The sequence below is a fragment of the Gopherus flavomarginatus genome, chromosome 5 (assembly GCF_025201925.1).
Source record: "Gopherus flavomarginatus isolate rGopFla2 chromosome 5, rGopFla2.mat.asm, whole genome shotgun sequence".
Taxonomy (NCBI): Eukaryota; Metazoa; Chordata; order Testudines; family Testudinidae; genus Gopherus; species Gopherus flavomarginatus.
Genome location: NC_066621.1, coordinates 110,073,361 through 110,092,641, shown reverse-complemented (window position 1 = coordinate 110,092,641; position 19,281 = coordinate 110,073,361). Strand labels below are relative to the sequence as shown.

General features: G+C 40.5%; 1 protein-coding gene across 1 annotated transcript in view; it reads right to left on the bottom strand.

Moving 5' to 3' along the window:
- The window catches only part of COCH (cochlin), a 40,197-nt gene that overhangs the window by 2,966 nt on the left and 17,950 nt on the right, over positions 1–19,281 (bottom strand). Inside the window, exons 4-10 of the mRNA XM_050953904.1 lie at positions 10,315–10,448; positions 8,553–8,615; positions 6,163–6,207; positions 5,930–6,077; positions 3,045–3,148; positions 1,625–1,851; positions 253–769 (exon numbers count right to left, since the gene is read on the bottom strand). Of these exons, the coding sequence (XP_050809861.1) occupies positions 253–769; positions 1,625–1,851; positions 3,045–3,148; positions 5,930–6,077; positions 6,163–6,207; positions 8,553–8,615; positions 10,315–10,448 (1,238 nt within the window). The remainder of the gene's footprint in view (positions 1–252; positions 770–1,624; positions 1,852–3,044; positions 3,149–5,929; positions 6,078–6,162; positions 6,208–8,552; positions 8,616–10,314; positions 10,449–19,281) is intronic.

Sequence of the window (19,281 nt, the reverse complement as noted above, 5' to 3'; positions counted from 1 at the left end):
TATGATCAGGGAAACAAGCCTTTGTGTGCCTATTTTATAAACAAACAAGATTGCACAAGAATGTACCCAACTCAAATCACTGCTTTCTCACCCTAGCAACCAACCTTGTAAGGTCCTGAATTGTTTGGGCCAAAGAGGCAAACTTCTTTGTCTACAAACTTCAAGTCCTCCTGCCCCTGCCATCAGTGAAAGACTCTATAGGAGTGTGAAATATTGACCTCCAGTTTCTTTTGTTGTCTCTCAATCATTTACCTGCTTTGTGTGCCGCAGCAGCAGGACCTCTAACATCATCGTAAGACTGACCATCAGTCAAAACAACAAGGAAGTTTTTGTTGGGTCCATCTCTCACAGGTCCAAACACGTTTCTGGTTGTGAAAGAAATGGCATCACCAGTAGCGGTACCACCACTCATGTAACGAACGCCCCGCACAGCAGAGAGAACCTTCTCCTTTGTGGTATAGTCGGTGAAGCTGAACTCTATGCGCTGATCATAGGTGAACTGCACAACTGCAATTTTGGAACCAATATCGGAGATCTCGAAGGCTTTGGCAACATTACTGATGAAGTCAAGCACAAGGCGGAAGTTGCTGTCTCCAACACTGCTAGAGCCATCTATCAGAAAAGCTATATTGACAGAGTTGTAACAAGTTTTGCTACACAGCATCTGCTCATGAGAACACAGTTTTTGGACAAGAGGTTTTACGTATTTGGTAGTACCAAACCAGGTGGGTATATAGTAAGAGAAGAAGCCATTGTTTTGACAGACAGCCTGTTTAAAAACAAAACATGCATACAAAGATTTCTGTTGAATGTACTATTAAAGATGTATATAAATCATTTAATTCAATAGTTTGATAGGAATCTAGGATCTGATTTCCCCCAACCCGCTTCACCCCTGGAATGCTGACCACTCCAATTGAAGTTAATGGGAGCTGTAGATGCTGATCCTCTCTAAGAATTAGCAGTACTCTTAAAAAGATGAAGGATAAAAGCTGGAAGTTCTAATTATACATTTTAAATGTTGAACAAAAGAGACAATGGGAATACAAATGTATAAAGAAAGGAGGGTTCTAGATTTTGCTTCAAAGTATAATTACCTAATTTTCTGTGATGGCTTCTAATTTTGCAAGTACAATTTTGTATGTACAGTTAATTGTAGATACAAACATATGTAGTCAGATGTCTCTATGAAATCACATATCAGGTAAGTATCTAGTTACTATTATTTATGTTAGCAAGCAAGGATGGGCATAAAATTGTGGGAGGCAAAACGGTGCCCACTAAAATGAGTAGAAAACCTGGCTCTAAATAACTTCATTTTTAAATGGCCTTTTCTACATATAATATAATGGTTTAAAACCAAGAGGGCTATACAAAAATTACAGCAAAAACCTTTAGAATTTAATAGGGATATTATTCCTACAGAGTGCTTAAACCATCTTTTAGAATTTTATATCTGAGATATAATTCACTTATTGTACAAGATGGTTAACAAACTCTTTTTAAAACTCTATTACGTATGTATGACTTTTTCATCTGCAGTTCAGGCTGGAGGAAACAGTCATTTGAAATGTGTAATATCCATGAGTGAAGAGTAAATTACATTGAGGACATTCTCTCATACCTTGTCAACAAAACCAACATCTTGAACCATTCCCTGTTCCTCAGTTGTGGGTCTTGCTACAGACACAATGAATACATTAATGCCAAATTCTCTGGCTACTATTCCAGCTTCTTCTATATCATCTGAGGGCCAGCCATCAATGAAAACTACGATGATCTTAGGAATCCCTCTGCGTACTCCATTTTCCAGAGAGAAGAATCTCTGAGCTGTGTGTTTCAAGGCTTTTCCTAGTTTTGAACAGGAAAAGGAGAATCTGAGGAAGCTGTTTCACAACTGGGAAATTGGGTTTCTGTACCAGTCGAGTAGTACTGAATGTAACCCTTTCTATAGCCGGTAAGGACTGTTCATACTGAGGGGAACACTAGAGATGGGGAATGCCACCTTTCTACAGAGAAATTTTAAAAGATCTGGTGGAAAGATTTAATAGGTCTTTCGGATACATAATTTTAGTTAATCAGACAGAACTTTCCTGGTTATACTGCCAGGATTATAAATTAAAGGATTTTAAAAACATTTTGAAGTATGAGTAACACACAAACATGACCTTCAAAACAATAAACCAACCTAGAAACATCCCTATTCTAGCTCCAGCATAATTTCCATTACGCTGCATTTTCAGAGCATTTTCAAAAGGACCTTGGAAGACTGAGAGACATTCCTCTCAATTGGTACAGTGTAAACCTGGAGTTACTCCACTGACATATATGATATTACTGTGGATTTATCCCAGTGTAATAGCAAAATTTTCTCCTGGGAACTCCAGATAACACAGAAGTTTGAGTGGCCTGTAAGTCACAAATCAATAGAAAGTACAGTAATTTCCAACTGACCAAAAGTAAGTGGAGCTTTACACGTAAGTCTAGGCAGCCCTATGGAAATAAATACTCCAAGGAAGCTCACTTGAAGTGGACTGGTGAAAATGAGGCAGTGGTGGAAGTAGAGTTTAACTCTTACTGGTATGGTTCTGACCCCCATCACCACCTCCCCCCTAAAAAAGTTCCATATCTAGAGCCCTGCGCATATATACATTTATACCCACAGATGTGGATATCTGCGGATAGAAATCGTTATCTGCTGAACCACAGGGCTATCCCAGGAACTACAGTGGTGAAAGGAGCAGAACGTGTGGCTGCCACTCCCGAGAGCCCACACTGGCAGCTCCTCCAGCATGGCCCCCAGCCCTGTACTCTGGCAGGGCTGTACAGACCCCAGCCAGGAGATGCAGCTGCATAGAAGGGCTGGAGGCAGTACAATCAGGCCAGAGGAGCTGCCAGTGAGGGGTACTGGCTCCTGGGAGTAAGCGGCTCCATGTTCTGCTCCTTTCGCCACTGTGGTTCCCAGGATACAAAACAAAGTGACAACGGTAACATTCTTTGCTACAATTAGTTCTTATCCTGTCTCTGATCAGATTTGTACTCACCTGTATTGGAGTTGCCGCCTCTGAAGCCAATTTCCTTTATGGCAAACAAAACATCTTTTGCTGCAGTAAAGTTTTTCAGATAAAATTCAGTTTTTGGATGCTCACTATGTGAAAAATAAAGCAACCGGTTAAAAAGCAGACATACATGACCAATCTTAAAATAGAAATGAAATGCCTTTTACCCTGCTTAAGGGCCGAATCCAGCGTTCTGAGTTTTGTCAGGAATAGTTGATGACGTTATTAATTCTTAAAACAGAGTAGAGACTCTTACTATTTGCAGTGTCTGTGATTTTTCTCAAACAGAGCGGAAAGAATCAAATTCAGAACAGAGGTCTTGGCAGGTAAGGAGAGAATGATTTTCATTAATTGTAAAATGTATTCATTTGCTGTTTTTGTATACTGTTATGGGGACAAATTTTGCTCTCAATTATACCTCTGTAAATAGAACTACTTTTGAGTCACGTTGGAGTAAGTCAGAAATGAATCTGGTCAATTTTTCTATTGTTGAATTTGGATCTTAAACATTTGCTAAATATATTTAGTTTTTTTAAATTTCTTTTAAATGAAAATAGTTTGAGTAATGTAATTCATATGGATTTTAGATGTGCTAGCTAATTACTCTTTATTTAAAAAAAGGAAAATTTTAGCTGCAATGAATTTCTCCCTCTGACTCCTAATTTAGGGCAAACAAAACACTAAATTAAAAACTAGTTGTCATGTGAACTGTAAGAAGTACATTTGGCCTCACTTGCAGTTGAAAAGGACAACTGTTATGAAGTCAAGGTCCTGAGGCAGCATCAGATGGACTCCTCTCCCTATGCAGTCGGATCTGCACAAGTGGATCCCAGTGCAGGACGAGGACTGAACACTGCTTTTGTTTTTTTTTGTTTTTTTTTAAGATAGGGTCATTGGAGGGCAATTGCCTTGATCCATTCCAATTAACGGCTTGATTCTTCAGGGTACTCCAACTCCAGCTGACTAGCCTCCAAGACAGCCATATTTGCCCATTAGATAAGTACTCCACTTTTGGGGACTGATTCTCCTCTCATCCTATTTTGCAGTAATGTAACCCCGTTGAGTCCAGGAGAGTTCCTGTTTCAAGTGAGAAGGCTTCAGGCCCTCTGCCTTAATCTCTCTTCAGTATTCCATCCACTCACTACATAAGACTTTATCCAAGCCTTTCAGTTCAAACAGTTGTTTTGGCCATTTATACATTTCCTGACAAATTCCATGGCTTAAGAAGGTTAATTTTTACAAATAAATGAAGCCAAACAATAATCATTCTCCAGGAAGCAAAGTCTTCTTTGCTAATGTGGCCAGCAAGTAATCTTGCAACAATTTTCTTTTCAACTCAACTGGAAAAGCTGACATGGTAGTTGATGATCATCTTGATAAAATTAAATTCAATTCCCGCCCCCCCCCCCCCCGAAATTTTTGGCTCGTTTTGTTCAGTATCTATTTTAATAACATTTAGTATCTTTGTTGCACAACATTCACACAATATCTGTCATTGTTTCTTGTTGACGGTATTAGTACCTATAATTTAATACAGGCTTCTTGATGAAAGATGTGGGAGAGACCTCACTTGTTAATCCACCAGATATTTCCGTTTTTTGAAGAAACTTCCTTTAGACCAGAAGCAATTGCCAAAGTGGTTGGGCTCTGGAAAATAGTCACCTCACAAAACCAGCTGCCCAGGACTTAAATCAAGATAATCCGCAAACAAAATTGTGTGTGTGTGTGTGGGGGGGTGTTTTTAAAGGAAAAAAAAGCATTAGGCTATTGGACTGACCATTCCTCTGCCTGACAGTTTTATGCTATAAGTCATAACACAACCCAATGTTCCCCCGCCCCCACCACCAATTTTCATTAACACGTTTGGAAGTATCAGTTGCTATAAGCTGATCAGGGATACTCCATTTTTGTGTGGTATTAAAAATTACTCACCATAATATCAAAAATAGCCAAGTTTCAGAACCCCCACTCTGCTGAGATCGTCCTCATCTATTTTTTTATTTTTATTTATTTATTTTTATTTTATTTTGTAAGATGAGATACATGCCTGTGAATGGTGCTGGCAGCCCTGGAGGCCCAAGTCCTCTCCCCACAGATCAAGGACAGGGCAGGCAGCAAGACAACCTTCTCTCATCCTTCCACATCAACTCGCCTCAAAACTAACATAAAGGAATGCTTGCTGGAGATGAAAGGATAATTTGTTTTCTACGCTCAGTCATTCATGGTTGTCAATTTGTCCCAGTTGTGTTTTTGTGCACTGGACACCAGTCCAATCTGAACTGGACTGAAACCACGAACACACTTCATATAGATGAAAAACTACCATGAAGTAGTTCAAACTGTCATTCACTGTGTACCATTATTGGAGTTGGGTATGAACTAGAGACTTAGAAAAGAGGGGCTCTGTGTCCCACCACCATTGTCCTAGCCCAAGTAGTACCCAACTGAGGTCTGTGGACCAAGAACCGTCCAGAGAGAACTTGCTGGTAGTATGCATAGACCTGTCTGGTAGCATGGTGCTGGCTCTACTCCTTGTTTTCCGCTGCTAACTCATTAAAAAAAAGCTTAATACTTCCTTAATATTGCTCCTGTTTTCATGGGGATACCACTGGATCATCAGTGGAGGTGTCTGTAAGACTTGCTGTTTCTTAACAATGTAGTTCACACTAGAAAAATATTTAGAAACCCCTGTCCTAAACAATCAATAATACATTGATTTTAGTTGGATGTCTCAACTACAACAGTTCTTAAGCAGAATGTTATAACTTATACTACTCAAGTAGTGGTCTGTTGAATAGGATATTTTTATGTTTCAGCCTTCTCATTTTAATAACTCGGTTTCTAGAGTTTTCTTATAATGTTGTAGATACCTGGCTTGCACAACTCCCACATGTGGTCCTTCAGTTCCAATTCTCAGCATCACAGCTATTTTCCCAACAAAGCTCTTCTGCAAATTAAATCTACGCTTCCCAATATTGTAGCTTCCATCAATCAGAAAAGCAATATCCGCTTTACAGTCTGTGAACACCCAAGATAATTAGATTAATTGAAAGTCAAATAAACAAGAATTTGCTTTGCATGAGTTAGCTATGTGGATTCCTACCTTTGTTCCCAACCTTTTTCTCAAGAAGTTTCTTAAGTCGTTTACCTAAAATGTAGGAAACAGCAGAATTATGAGGGGAACAACAGGCTGAATAGCAATAGCATAAACTGAAGCTAGAAGAGGTCAAGACATTAAAGGCTAGGTTCTAACCTTACCATCTGTCCTGTGTAAGAAGTGGCACATATGTGGGCCTTCCTTGGGCATTCAGAAAACTGTGATTCCAGCCCTGCTTTCCCCCTCATTCTTTTATCATGGTGTATCTCAACTCCCCTTTATGCACCTGGCCAGCTACTTGGCTAGGGGTTGAGGTGAGCAGGGGGAGGGAGAGTCAGGGCTACTCCCAGTAGAGAATAGCAAGTGAATAACCCATTCTCCTTACCACAACCAGACTCATAGTGTCTCTTGCACAACTAAATACTGTGACAATCTAGCTCTGAAGGAGTTTAGGAGAAAGGTCTTAACATAGAGTAATATGTAGGACAGATTCTGCCAGAGGAAACAACTGCAACTGTGAAGATATTTTAAAAAAGAATGCTAAGCTCTCAGAAGAAACTTTGTAGGGCATGAATGTTGGACAGGTTGGTGGTTCACAGTGGCATTCCATCCACCAAATGTTAATATGGGGCCAATTGTAGCTTTGCAATTGCCCCATATATGGGACAGTACGTACCTGTACTGCCCCAGGAGCAAAATAGGACTCAAACTCAGTCATGTGCTTCCTAGTTTTCCCTGCCTTCAGGAAAGATATACCTTGCATCAGATCTATACCAGGTGGAACACGCTTCTCCAGTATGCTGGTGCAATTACACTAGTTAGTATGTCTGGGGGGCGGGGAAGAGGAGTCAAGACTCTGTCCCATTCACCCATCCCTTCTTGATGACTGGTGCAGGAGGGGCATAGTGCCCCTGCGGCAACTGCTGCTCCTTTTGTATTTCCACCCACAGCACAGGTAGCTGGAGCATTGGAGTAAGGTGTACCTTATACTGTCTTACCCTCCTGTATGGTCCTGAAGGACCAGCTACAATCTGGCCCTATGTTATTAACATGTCACTCACAGTGACAGAGAAAAATATCGTTACTGCTTCATCTCTGCAAAAAAACAATTTAAAGCAAACTCCTTTGTTTTTGCCACTCTGTGAATATAAGACTCAAGTTATGATAACATGAAGTAACAATGTTTAGCCGCAGCACAACAGAAAATTGATACTGCTGCTTCCATGAAGTTAGAAGTGAAGAGAAAGGAGTTGCTGTAGGAGCCAAGAGGGATTCATGGTTGCTAGAAACTCAGTTTGGTAAAGGGTTTACTTTGTTTTGATCTGAGATTGATTTTTATCAAACCCTTTATGTATGTGTGCTTCTAACAATTATCGTGAGGGGCATGACGGACTGGGGATTAGATGTCTTCAAAGCAAGGATTGATTCTTTAACCAGCGAAAATCCTGACAAGGAATTACACCCTTTAGCTACACACAAGAGCACATTCACACAAGACTGCCCATCTTTTTTCTGGCTTTGTCCATTACCAATGTATCAACTCCAGCTCCAATATTGTGCCAGAATTTTTCCTTACTTTCCTGACTTTGACCAAAATCATGGCTGCTGCTGTGAATTCTTTAAAGTGCAGTAGCTGAACTACAAACACATGGCTGAGTGTAAAATTTGGTGGGGAAAACGCAGGCACTTAATTTTTGTTATTCGTCTTTGTTTTTCAGAAAACACAGGCTCAAATACTGGTAAAGTTATGGCAGCCTTAAACCAGTGGTAATGAGCATCAGTGGTTCCTCCTGACAGGCAAACCTGGGAGAATGAAAACCATTTCCATAGCTTTGTTTACTTCGTATGAGCAGTTATGGGATCATATTGACTTTGAATACAATGTGTAATAAGAATGACTTGGTATTGACTTATTTCCTTTGCAATGTTTCTACATCTGATCTGATCATAATTGACTACAACTGCATGAATGACAAGAATTCTCCAGTCTATCATTGACAGTGCACTCATCACCATGGTCTGAGGATCTAAACTTCACCAATACGCTGAATCAGACAGACAACTCTCTCAAATTCCCTCTCTAAAAAGGAATGCATTCGCCTCATGTTCATCTCCGTCACTTAATGGAAATGAAAAAGTCCCTGAGCACGCAACAGGTTTCCTCCTTCAGTTATCTTTGTGACTCCACTGTGTTCACTCAAGTTTCTGCCAGTTTACATCAGCATAACTGAGATTGGAATCAGCCATAGATCACACGCAATATCAGGTAGTATTTGTAAAGTATATTGGGTAAAAAGTACTGACATGCGTAACTTTATTCAAAAGATGAGGGTACATTTTGCATATAGTGTTGAAGGCTTCCCTTGGGAAGATCATCTATTAGAAATGTTTCAAACCTGTGGAGGGGCGTGCTGTTGATAATGGTTGTCCAGCTGCTTCAAGTGCTCCACTCTTGGTCCCTGTATAGTATTGAAAAGATGAATTCATTGCATCTCACTGCAGTCAAATTCTATTGCAGGTGTTTAAAAAGTAATCAGATTTGAAAAATGTACACTTGATAAATAATTAGAGCACATCTAGTTTATAGTAGGCCTGTGAGCTAAGGCAAGTACATTTTATAATTTGTAATATACAAACTCAGACTGCTATGGCTCTCACTGAAGCCATCTGGATTTGATGTCACTCAGCACCACTCAGAATCAAGGCCTTAATTTGTAGTGGCCACCATATGGGAATTACTAGTGTCTCATAGACTTGGCAGGTAGAATTTATGTAAACAGTTTAGAAGCACTACAGACATTTTTAATTCTCCTGTAAAATAATAGTCCAGAAGCTACAGAAGCTTTCTTCTGTCAATGTATACTTCTGAAACCAAAGCCACAATGGACGGCCACAGTTTTGCTAAGGGGCATCCTCAGATATAGTCCATCTGACCCAGTGATACCTCTGACCCTGCTTGCCAAAAATCCCTTTTATAATATTCCTTGTCCCAATGCTCTTTAGAGAATGAAAGCCCTAACCAAGCATGATACAGATAGACATATAGCGGAGTATCTCCTTGCAGGTAGTTTTACTGTATATACTGAAATACTGACAAGGAACAAGTTTCACAGAAGACCAGGTTTTATCTGTCTGCGTGATGGGAGGTAAAGGAGGAAAAAACTTGATTGGCCAGTCTTTAAGATTAAGGTAGATTGTCAAATGCCAGTTAACTGATTGTACAGACAAAATTCTCTTTAAGGATATGTGAACCTACAGTGTAGAGTGGGGTCAGCAACCTTTCAGAAGTGATGTGCCGAGTCTTCATTTATTCACTCTGATTTAAGGTTTCGTGTGCCAGTAATACATTTTAACGTTTTTAGAAGCTCTCTTTCTCTAAGTCTATAATATATAACTAAACTATTGTTGTATGTAAAGTAAATAAGGTTTGTAAAATGATTAAGAAGCTTCATTTAAAATTAAATTAAAATGCAGAGTCCCTCAGACCAGTGGCCAGGACCCAGGCAGTGTGAGTGCCACTGAAAATCAGCTCACGTGCCGCCTTCGGCACCCGTGCCATAGGTTGCCTACCTCTGGTGTAGAGGTTCAAAGGAGACACTTAAGCACATTATACCTAACTAAGGTCCTGATCCTGTGAGGTACTGAACCTCCTATGAGAGTTGAGCACAGGACAAGACAGGGCCCTAAATGAAAAAACATACAATGTGGTATTACTGACCTACATGATCCCCTATCTTTATTCATTTTCTCACAAAATGAGGATAGGAATTTTCCTGGAGGCCTTTGGCAAGGTTGCTTTTTGCACCATTTCCCTAGGATGAAGGCTATAGCATTTGGTACACTCAGAACAGTAACAGACTGGTCAATGGATGGCTGGTGCCCAGTTCCTCAATGGGAGTTGAATTCAGTGGGAGTTAGGTGCCTACATACCTCCTTTATGTATCAGAGTCAGCAGCAATCATTGACTGAATAGTCCAAATTGGAATAGTATGGTAAGGTGATTATAAGAAAATGGAGGATAAAACAATGAGAAAAGGAGAAAGTCGGTCATTGTTTCTACAGCATGCTGTATAGCCACAGGCCACTGAAAGGCCTGGACAAATTTCTGTTAACATTGCAAATATATGTTACTAAATAATAAATACTTGATCCACCTACCAGCCACTGAGAAAGATGAAGCCCATCTAGTGAGCACCTGAGATTGAATTCCATTAGCATACACGGCAGAGTAGTTCTCTTGTCCTGGCAGAGTCTGTACCCTTACAGTTCCTCCCGCACTGGTGATCACTCCTCTGGGATAAAAGAGGATGGTCTTAACCACAATGCCAACTAAATACTTTACAAGTATACAGTAACATTTTTAAAGAGGCATTAAGGAAACCATGGAAAGGACCAGGTCCTTACTTTAAAAATTATTTTACTATTACCAACTACCACTATTATAACCAACTAAGCTAAGTAAAACTGGGAAAAAAACAACAGCTGAGGTAAGCAAGGATGGACACTGCTGAGACTCCATCTCAGGCGGAGGTGTTTGAGAAGGAACTGAGGATGGTTCCCCCACGCAGCTCTATACAGCCATAGTACAAAGCACAAGGCAGAGTAGAGCACAAGGCAAGTGCAGGCCAACTGGACACTGCTACCTAAAAATCTCAGATCGAAGGTGCCTGGGGCACATGCACACCTGAAATGGAGTGCCCATAGGGACACAACTCAAAGAAGAACCAACGGCTCTGGTCAAAAGAGGTAAATTAGAAAACTGTAAGGGGGTGGGGTGAAGGTGAGATCCCAGAATTTCTACTGAACCTGTTCCAGCACAGCGCTGTATGCTTAAATTGGGAACCGTGGAACAGTTTAAGAGACTTCTGGTTAGGAATCATGAGTTGTTCTCCTGGGCCCACAAAGGTATAGGTTGTACTGCACTGCTCTAGCTCTGGATTGATACTAGGAGAAACCAACCAATTAAACAGCGACCTCACTGATTGCCAGTAGAAAAAAGGAAAGCGGCACTACAGGACATTGAGGAAATATATCAGGAAGACATATTGAGCTTTGAACTATGGGTTCACCCATAGTTGTGGTTAAGAAAAAGGAAGGCAGCACCAGATTCTGGATGGACTATAGAAAATTAAATGAAGTCACTTTAAAGGATTCTTATCCATTACCATGAATGGATAGTACCTTGCATGCTATAGTAAGTTCAGTCTGGTTTTCCACACTGGATCTTAAAAGTGAGTATAGTGAGTGGAAGTGGATCCAAAAGACGGAGAAAAAATTGCTTTCATAGCAGGACAAGCCTCGTGGCAATTTAAACTGATGGCTTTTGGCTTGTGCAGTGCACCAGCCATATTTGAAATGCTAATGGAGAGGGTAGCACATGGCATGTCCCTCACAGCTTGTCTGTTATGCCTACATGATATCCTGGTGCATGGTAAAACCTTTGAACAGGAAACAAACCATTTATAAAATGTCTGTGAGATGCTGAAGGCAGCCAGTTTGAAACTGAAGCTGAAGAAATGTGAGGTTCCAAAAAAGAGAGACCGACATTAGCACATTATTACTAGGGAGAGAATTTTCACTGACAAAAGAGAATTGAGGTGGTACACAGCTGGCCAACTCCGAGACACTTATAGATATACAGAGTTTTGCAGGGCTCTGCTATTACAGATGGTTAATTTGAGTATTTCAAAAATGATGACATAAGTTGGGTGGGAAAGGGAAACAACTTCAGTGGTCAGTAGAGTATGATATAAGTGTTTTGTTTTGAGTTGGAAAAGGCTCCGCTGACTGCTCCCGTCTCGGCCTACTTATGTTTCAAACTCGTTGGACAGAAAGGCTGGTGCTTATGGTTTGGCAGAAGTATTGACACAAGAACTCCAAGGACTCCCTCCCCTAGGGGACAAATAATAAAAGAACAGGGACAGGAGTGCGGTCAGAGGGTCATAAGAAGGGAGCCTGATGGGGACACCGAGCAGAGAATCCCGGACAGCACCCACTGCTCCTAGAAGGCATCAAGGGAGCCAATGGACGCCGCTCAGAGGAACTCCGCCTGGATACGTGAATGGACTAAGGATTGGAAACAAGCCCCACAGTCACAGGAGTGTCCATCGGCCAACCACCTCTCCCTGGTTGTGTAGATGGCCATTTTAGCCAGGGCAAGGAGGAGGTTGACCAGGAGGTCCCGTGACTCCAAGGACTTGAGAGGGTGGTAGCGTATCACAGCAAAAGTCTATATTCTCTTGAGAGACATTATTGCCCCACCTGAAAAGGAACTCTTAGCAGTGGTTAAATCTATAGAATGTTTTTATCACTATTTTTATGGGAGGAAGTTTATGGTCAGGACAGACCAAGCTTCTCTGCAATGTCTCTTTAGATTCAGAAATCCCGAGGGACAGCTTGCCAGCTGGTTGGAGAAACTGCAGTGCTATGATTTCACAATAGCACACAGCCCTGGCCATATGCATGTTCATGATGATGCCTTGTCCAAGCAGCCTTGCTGCAAACCCTGTCCTAAGAAGGAGAACAAGGAATTAGTTGCTCAAAGGAATGGGAGTGCTTCCCTTCCTCTAATTCACAAAAGTGCCTATGTTTCTAATTCATCCACTTAACCCTGGAGTAGGGTTGCAGGAATGGACCCAGATCAACTCAAAACTTCCTAAAGAGAGGATCCTGATAGTAGGGTAGTGTGTGACTGAAGAATCACCTTGCAAATGTAGCCACCTTGGAATGTAGTAAACACCACAGTTAAAGCTTTCTAGTCACAGTGGGAAAGCTTGGAATTTAATGATTAAATATTTGTATAGGAGCAGTGTGAAACCAGGCGGTGATGGATCCAGATACTGGCTGGTTGTACCAGATACATTGGAAAAGGAGGTTCTGAGGTTATGTCATGATTCAAAACTCCTGGACATTTTGGGGTTACAAAATGCTAAGGGAGAATTTCTGTTAGGTAACACGCAAGCAGGATGTAGAAAGTTGGTGCAGGAAATCTGATCCTTGTGTTACAAAGAAAGGTTTCTCTAAAACTGGGAGTACCCTCTTGCCGCAATATCTTGTGGGGGCATCAATGTAATGCATTGCCATTGACATTCGTGGGCCCTTGCCCTGTGACAAGGCGATTGAAATTTGCTGGTAGCTATGGGACTACTTTACAAAGTTGCCTGAGGCTTACCCAATAAGAAATCAAAAGGTTATGACAGTAGCAAAGGTCCTTGTGAATGATTTCTTCACGAGATTTGGGATTCTGAGTGAGTTACAGAGAGATTGGGGTGAAACTTTAAAACCAGGGCTTTGGAGCTGTGCTCCAGCTCCAGGCAAAAACCTGCAGCTCCACTGCTCTGGAACTGCTCTATGCTCCAGCTCTGGGCTCTACTCCAAAACCCTGTTTAAAACCAAAGAGTTTCAACAGGGTTGTGAGATTCTACGGGTCCACAAAACTTGCACCACCCCAGCACATCTGCAGTCTGATGGTCAAAAGGTTCAACAGGACTTTGGGGGTTCAGCTAGCTACTGTGTTAGAACAACACCAAGGGGACTAGGACTAGCATATCCCATTCCTTTTGATGGCTTATAGAACAGCAGTCAATGAGAGTACAAAGTGTACTACAGCACGCTTCATGTTTGGGCATGTGCTAAGGCCCACTCCCAGCAAACATTTTGTATGGAGTTTCTGAAGAGGAACAAAAGGGTTTCAACGATTTGGATGATGCAGGACCCCTATAAACCAAAACTGAAAAAATTCACGGCTTTGCTAGGAAAAATTTGAGAACAGCTGCTGATAAAATGAAAAAAGACTGTGACCTGAGGTCAGATGGGGAAACTTTTAAAAGAGGAGATGCTGGTCTGGTTCCACAATCCTAGGAGAAAAAAGGGTAGGAGCCCTCAACTGGATAAAACTTGGACAGAACCCTACACAGTAGTAACTCAAATAAACAAAGGAATGTTTAGGATACAGTTTGGTCCCAGGACTAAACCCAAAGTTATCTATAAGGACCACATAAAGCAGTATCAAGGGGTGTAGCCAGTAAGTTCCACAGAAACAATAGACATGTCTTGAGCACACTGAAACGAAATCTAGGGAGAGAAAAGTCCCAAAGACATTTGGGTGGGAATAAAATTATTTTATGTTGGGGATGTGAAACTGTCCTAAAAGACACCATGCATATGTAAATAGTTAATTTGTAATTTGTTAAATTAGTTCTTTTCTTTTTGTTTGGGATGTGTCATTGAGTGTCACTATTTTGGGCCTCATTGAGACTATTGACAAAGCTGAGGTTGATGTTAGGTAGGTGGAATGCACACTTGGTATTAGCTGAAATGAAATAACTATTTCTGGTCTGTTCCTTTGTTAATGAATTTGAAAAGTTCATTTTCCTGATAGCTCAAGATTTCCTTTAAAGGTGAAATTCACCTTATACAGAGGTCCATGTGGGAGCTAAGCAGTACAGAAGGGCTTGTGAATTTCCGCCTAAATGAAAAAAAAACAAACAATTTTTGCTATCAAAACCTGATTTATATTTTTCAGAACCACTGTATTTCACTCTGGTGCCAATGCCTTGTGTGCCAAGGCTGTTTTGGTTATACTAGAACTTTATACATTTTCCAGGAATGCTTTTAATTCTATTGGTTAACTAATGGTCACTACATTTTTTTCTTGTTGTTCTATCATTGCCTGACAGTGACAATCCACAGAAGTGGGCAGCCCTTTCTCTTGATGAGCTGCACTTAACTATGGTTTACATTGAGACAGTTCTTTTCATTCCAAAGAACACAAACAAAACAGAGGTACATGTAAACCACTGAAATGCAGACACACAGAGGGGACCATCCAATATTTCACTGCACAATACTGCACAGGAGGGGGAATTTTTGCCCAGGACATCTAAACAAACTTCACTATTATGAAAGGTATAACTCTAGTCCAAAGCCCCCTGAAGTCTATCAACAAGTTCAATTAACTTTAGACTAGGCTCTGAGTAAGCAGACAGGACTCCCATTTTTAAAGTCTCATCATCCCCTTCAGAGGCATGGACCAAATGTACCTATTGTATCGCAGAAGGTGATGAAGGGCCACCTTGATCTTCTCAAATTTTTGGCATGTCTCTTTCCAGAAGGTCTTGATGTATCAAGCCCAATTTTTAGACTATTAAGCTATTTCTCCAGATAGTAGAGGTGGCCTTTATACATGTATCTGAGAAAAGCCTTTTTATCAGATACATGTATAAATCAAATCAAACTATTAACACCTGCTGGAGCAGCCAGTGGTAAGCAAAAACTGTTTGACAGTTCAGAGAAAAGGGAAATCACAGATTTTTGCTTCATAGAAATTGTTTTCTTCTGGATAAATGTTCAGTCAATTTGGAATTCATGATGGTCCTGCCAGGTTTTTCATGTGAAGAGGGGCCCAGCGGCTCCACACAGTTCTCCTCAGTAGTGCATAAGCTACTTAGTTTAAAAAAAATGTTATTTGAGATGATGCCAAGTGCCTGTTCTCTTGACTGGGCTCAGAGTAACATAATTGTCAGATCGATGCCAAAACACAGTCCATGCAAGTGGATAGAGATTATGTTATCATGCAAGGACAGGAAAAAACATGTCAAAATGAAAGGAAAATGATATTCTCTTTTAACTACAGAGTCAATGTTCCAATGGAAAAACATAAACATCAAGGAGCCCAGAGCTGAGGCTGTGCCCTTAACAAAAGTGTGTACTCATTTGACTCAGTCCAGAAATCTAAAGGCAAAATTCTCCTAGCATATTTCGATGCTAATAGTTTTGCTCCCCAGTTGATGTTTATGGGAAATCTACATGTGCTATACAGGGACAGAGCAGAATACAAAAGTCAGGATCTGATAGGGGATACAGAGATATCTCTGAGAAGGCAATTTTGTCCTGGAAGTTTCCATGATAAGAAGCACTTTTCACCATGACTACACTGTAAAATGTGTCTAAGTAGTTAATTACAGATGTCATTTCTGATGGAACCAAAGGATGAAAACAGAACCCCAAGTGATGACAGCTGAATTAACTTGGCTCCCATCTTTCTCTCCCTACTCTCTGACTTCTAGCTGCTAATGCAACTCCTTCCATCTCCTTCCTTCCCCGTGGCCACAAGAAGTGGCATCCTTCCCAATTGCAGCTTGCTGCTGCAGGCCTGCCTGTATTCTCCATCTTTGACCCAGAGCTGGTCTGGGTTCAGTGCCAGCTTCTCCCTACAACACAGGTTCTGTTGTCTCTGCTTCCACTGCACTTCATGTTTCTGGCATGACTTAGGAGCAAGACCCAGCAGGAGCAATCAATGGGCCAAAGTTTCCCAACAGTTTCCTAACTGCCCAGAATTGCATTCCTCTGGCCAAACTCTGCCAATTTTCTCCTAGTGACCATAACTCAGGAAATCCTTATACCCTTTGGGATTAGCCTGTGTCCTAAAGACTAATATAGCTAACTTGGTAAAAGTGTGACATTTCTTGTGACACTGGCAGTGTGGGAGTCCAGTGTCAGACTTGAGGCATGACCCACCTCTGACTAGGCTTTAAATGTTATCTAAAAATTAACATATTGGGCCAGATCCTTAGCTGGTGTAATTTAGCATCTAGGCCACTATTACCCCAGCTGAGGATCTGGTCCTCAATTTTGCCTTCTGATTATTAATCCAACTAATGTCTCAAGGGTAGCTTTAGCTCAGTTCCTCATGCCTAGGTATAATCATCATCAGTAGGTTCCCTTCCACTCCCCATGACAGAGCTATACCTTTTATTGCCTAGTCAGGAAAAGGCTGGTGATGTTCCGTATCTTGACGGTAATTAGGCATATTAAAAGGAAAGGAAGGATTTAATACAATAACCAAAATGGGCACAAAACCTCACATCAGTTAGAGTATAGGGAATTATTTGGGCCCATATTCTACAGTCATTACACTTGTCAAATAGTATTACTCTAGCAAGTAGTCCATTGAGTAAAGGGGACTACTCGTGTGAGGAAAGACTGGAGAATCCAGCCCTGAATTAGTGATGGGTTAGTTCCAAATCCTGAATCCAGATTTGCATTTAAACTGTCATATGGGCCTATTTTTTATTCAAATACAGTTTTACTGTGAAGAATTCTTTCATTTTTGGTTGCAAAGTCAGTTCTTTAATAACTTGCATTAAAAGTTTTTACAGCACATTCCTGTGCTGTTAACTTTTTAAAATCTAAAGTACTGTACTGTATTGTATTTGTACTCACTAAAAAGCATACAAACTAGTTGCGTGGCTTTCAGGAAACATACACAATACTATTGTACAGCAAGTAAATGCCTCTACAAACTGGGACGTTAAGAAGAGTTCAGTACATGTGTAGAAGGTAGTATATTGCCCATTGCCTAAGCCTGGTTGGGAGTGTGGTGGGAGTTTAAATTTCTCCAGCACAACCTCCCCATACTCATGCTTTACATAGGTGAAGTGATTTTTCACCCTAAAAGAATAAGCAAAAACACCAGAGAAGAAATAATTTCTTAAAAGAATAATAATTAGAGTTTAGGTTTTGGGGTTTTTTTTCTTTTTAAGGCAGAGGTTAAAACTAGATTATTCTTCTGAAACTGTGCCAGTACCATTGGTATGTAATGTGAGATGCAGTGAGGAGGTGGGGTTTTTGTTTTTTTTTTTTAAGTTTTACATGGAATTTATAGATTGAGATATGCAGTGTTACAGAAGGGAACTGTGCAGCAAAACCAAGCACGAACAAGTTTGGTTGTGCCTATTCCTGCTCCTTTATGATGCATAGAGGCAGCCTCAAATTTTTATCAAGTTTTCTGCTTGTGTAATTGACACTACAAAACTTGAGACCTCTAAGGCTAATAGTATGAGCCAGCTAAAAACTTTATTGCTTAGCTGGAACAGTGGCAGATGTATTAACATATTCTATAGACCAGCTACTAGGAAGGGACAAAGATCCATGTGTTCATAATTCATTTTATGGAAGAAAGAGAGTATACAGATAAAAACAAATGAAGTATATTAAGCTGTGAAAAAAAAAAAAGTCCTATTGCCCACACAATATTTTTGGGCTGTGAGAACTGCTGTTTTCAAGAATCATATTACTGGAAATAGGCAAAAGAACTTTATCGTTACTGTAACTTGCCTAATCATTGCAGTATGTGAGTGCATAATTGGAGTCAAATACAAATAGTCAGATACTATTCAAATACTGCTTGTGATTCTGAAGTGTGTAGGAGGCTGGTTTGCCTATAAACTTAACAAAAGTTCTTTTTATGTACTTGCCGAATCTTTGACTGAAATCTATGCTACAAGTGTTGTTAATCATAGAATAGAATATTCTATTCATAGGTTGGAAGAGACCTCAGGAAGTCATCTAGTCCAATCCCCTGCTCAAAGCAGCACCAACACCAACTAAATCATCCCAGCAAGGGCTTTGTAAAGCCAGGCCTTAAAATCCTCTAAGGATGGAGATTCCACCCTTCCACCCCCTAGTAACCTATTTCAGTGCTTCACCACCCTCCTAGTGAAATAGTGTTGCCTAGTATCCAACCTAGACATCCCCCACTTAAAACTTGTGACCATTGCTTCTTGTTCTGTCATCTGCCACCACTGAGAAAAGCTGAGCTTCATCCTCTTTGGAACCCGCCGCTTCAGGTAGTTGAAGACTGCTATCAAATCCCCCCTCACTCTTCTCTTCTGTAGACTAAATAACCCCCGTTCCCTCAGCCTCGTCTTGTAAGTCATGTGCCCTAGCCAATCACATGCAGTGGGACAAATCCTTCCTTAGAACATAGATGTTCCCCCAAATTTTAACCCCAAGAGCTACATAGTGCACAAAAACTACACTATAATTTGAGTAATTTTGTTTTAAGGTCATAACACGCTACATTGCCTAACTTCCATAATTAATTACCCTTAAAAGGAAAAAGATTCTCTCTTTTAAAAATTATATTTAATACTGAAACATTTCTAACCCACACTAAATACCTGATGGCCCGTATAGTGAAAGTAATTAAAAATATATTCAAAATCCTTTTCTTGCTATCCAAATACCCAGATTCATGTGCAAAATTTTGCAGTGAAATAAGTGGTGGTGTAAATTACACATTGTGTAAACTGTAGTCATGAAAACAAATATAATTGGTAAATT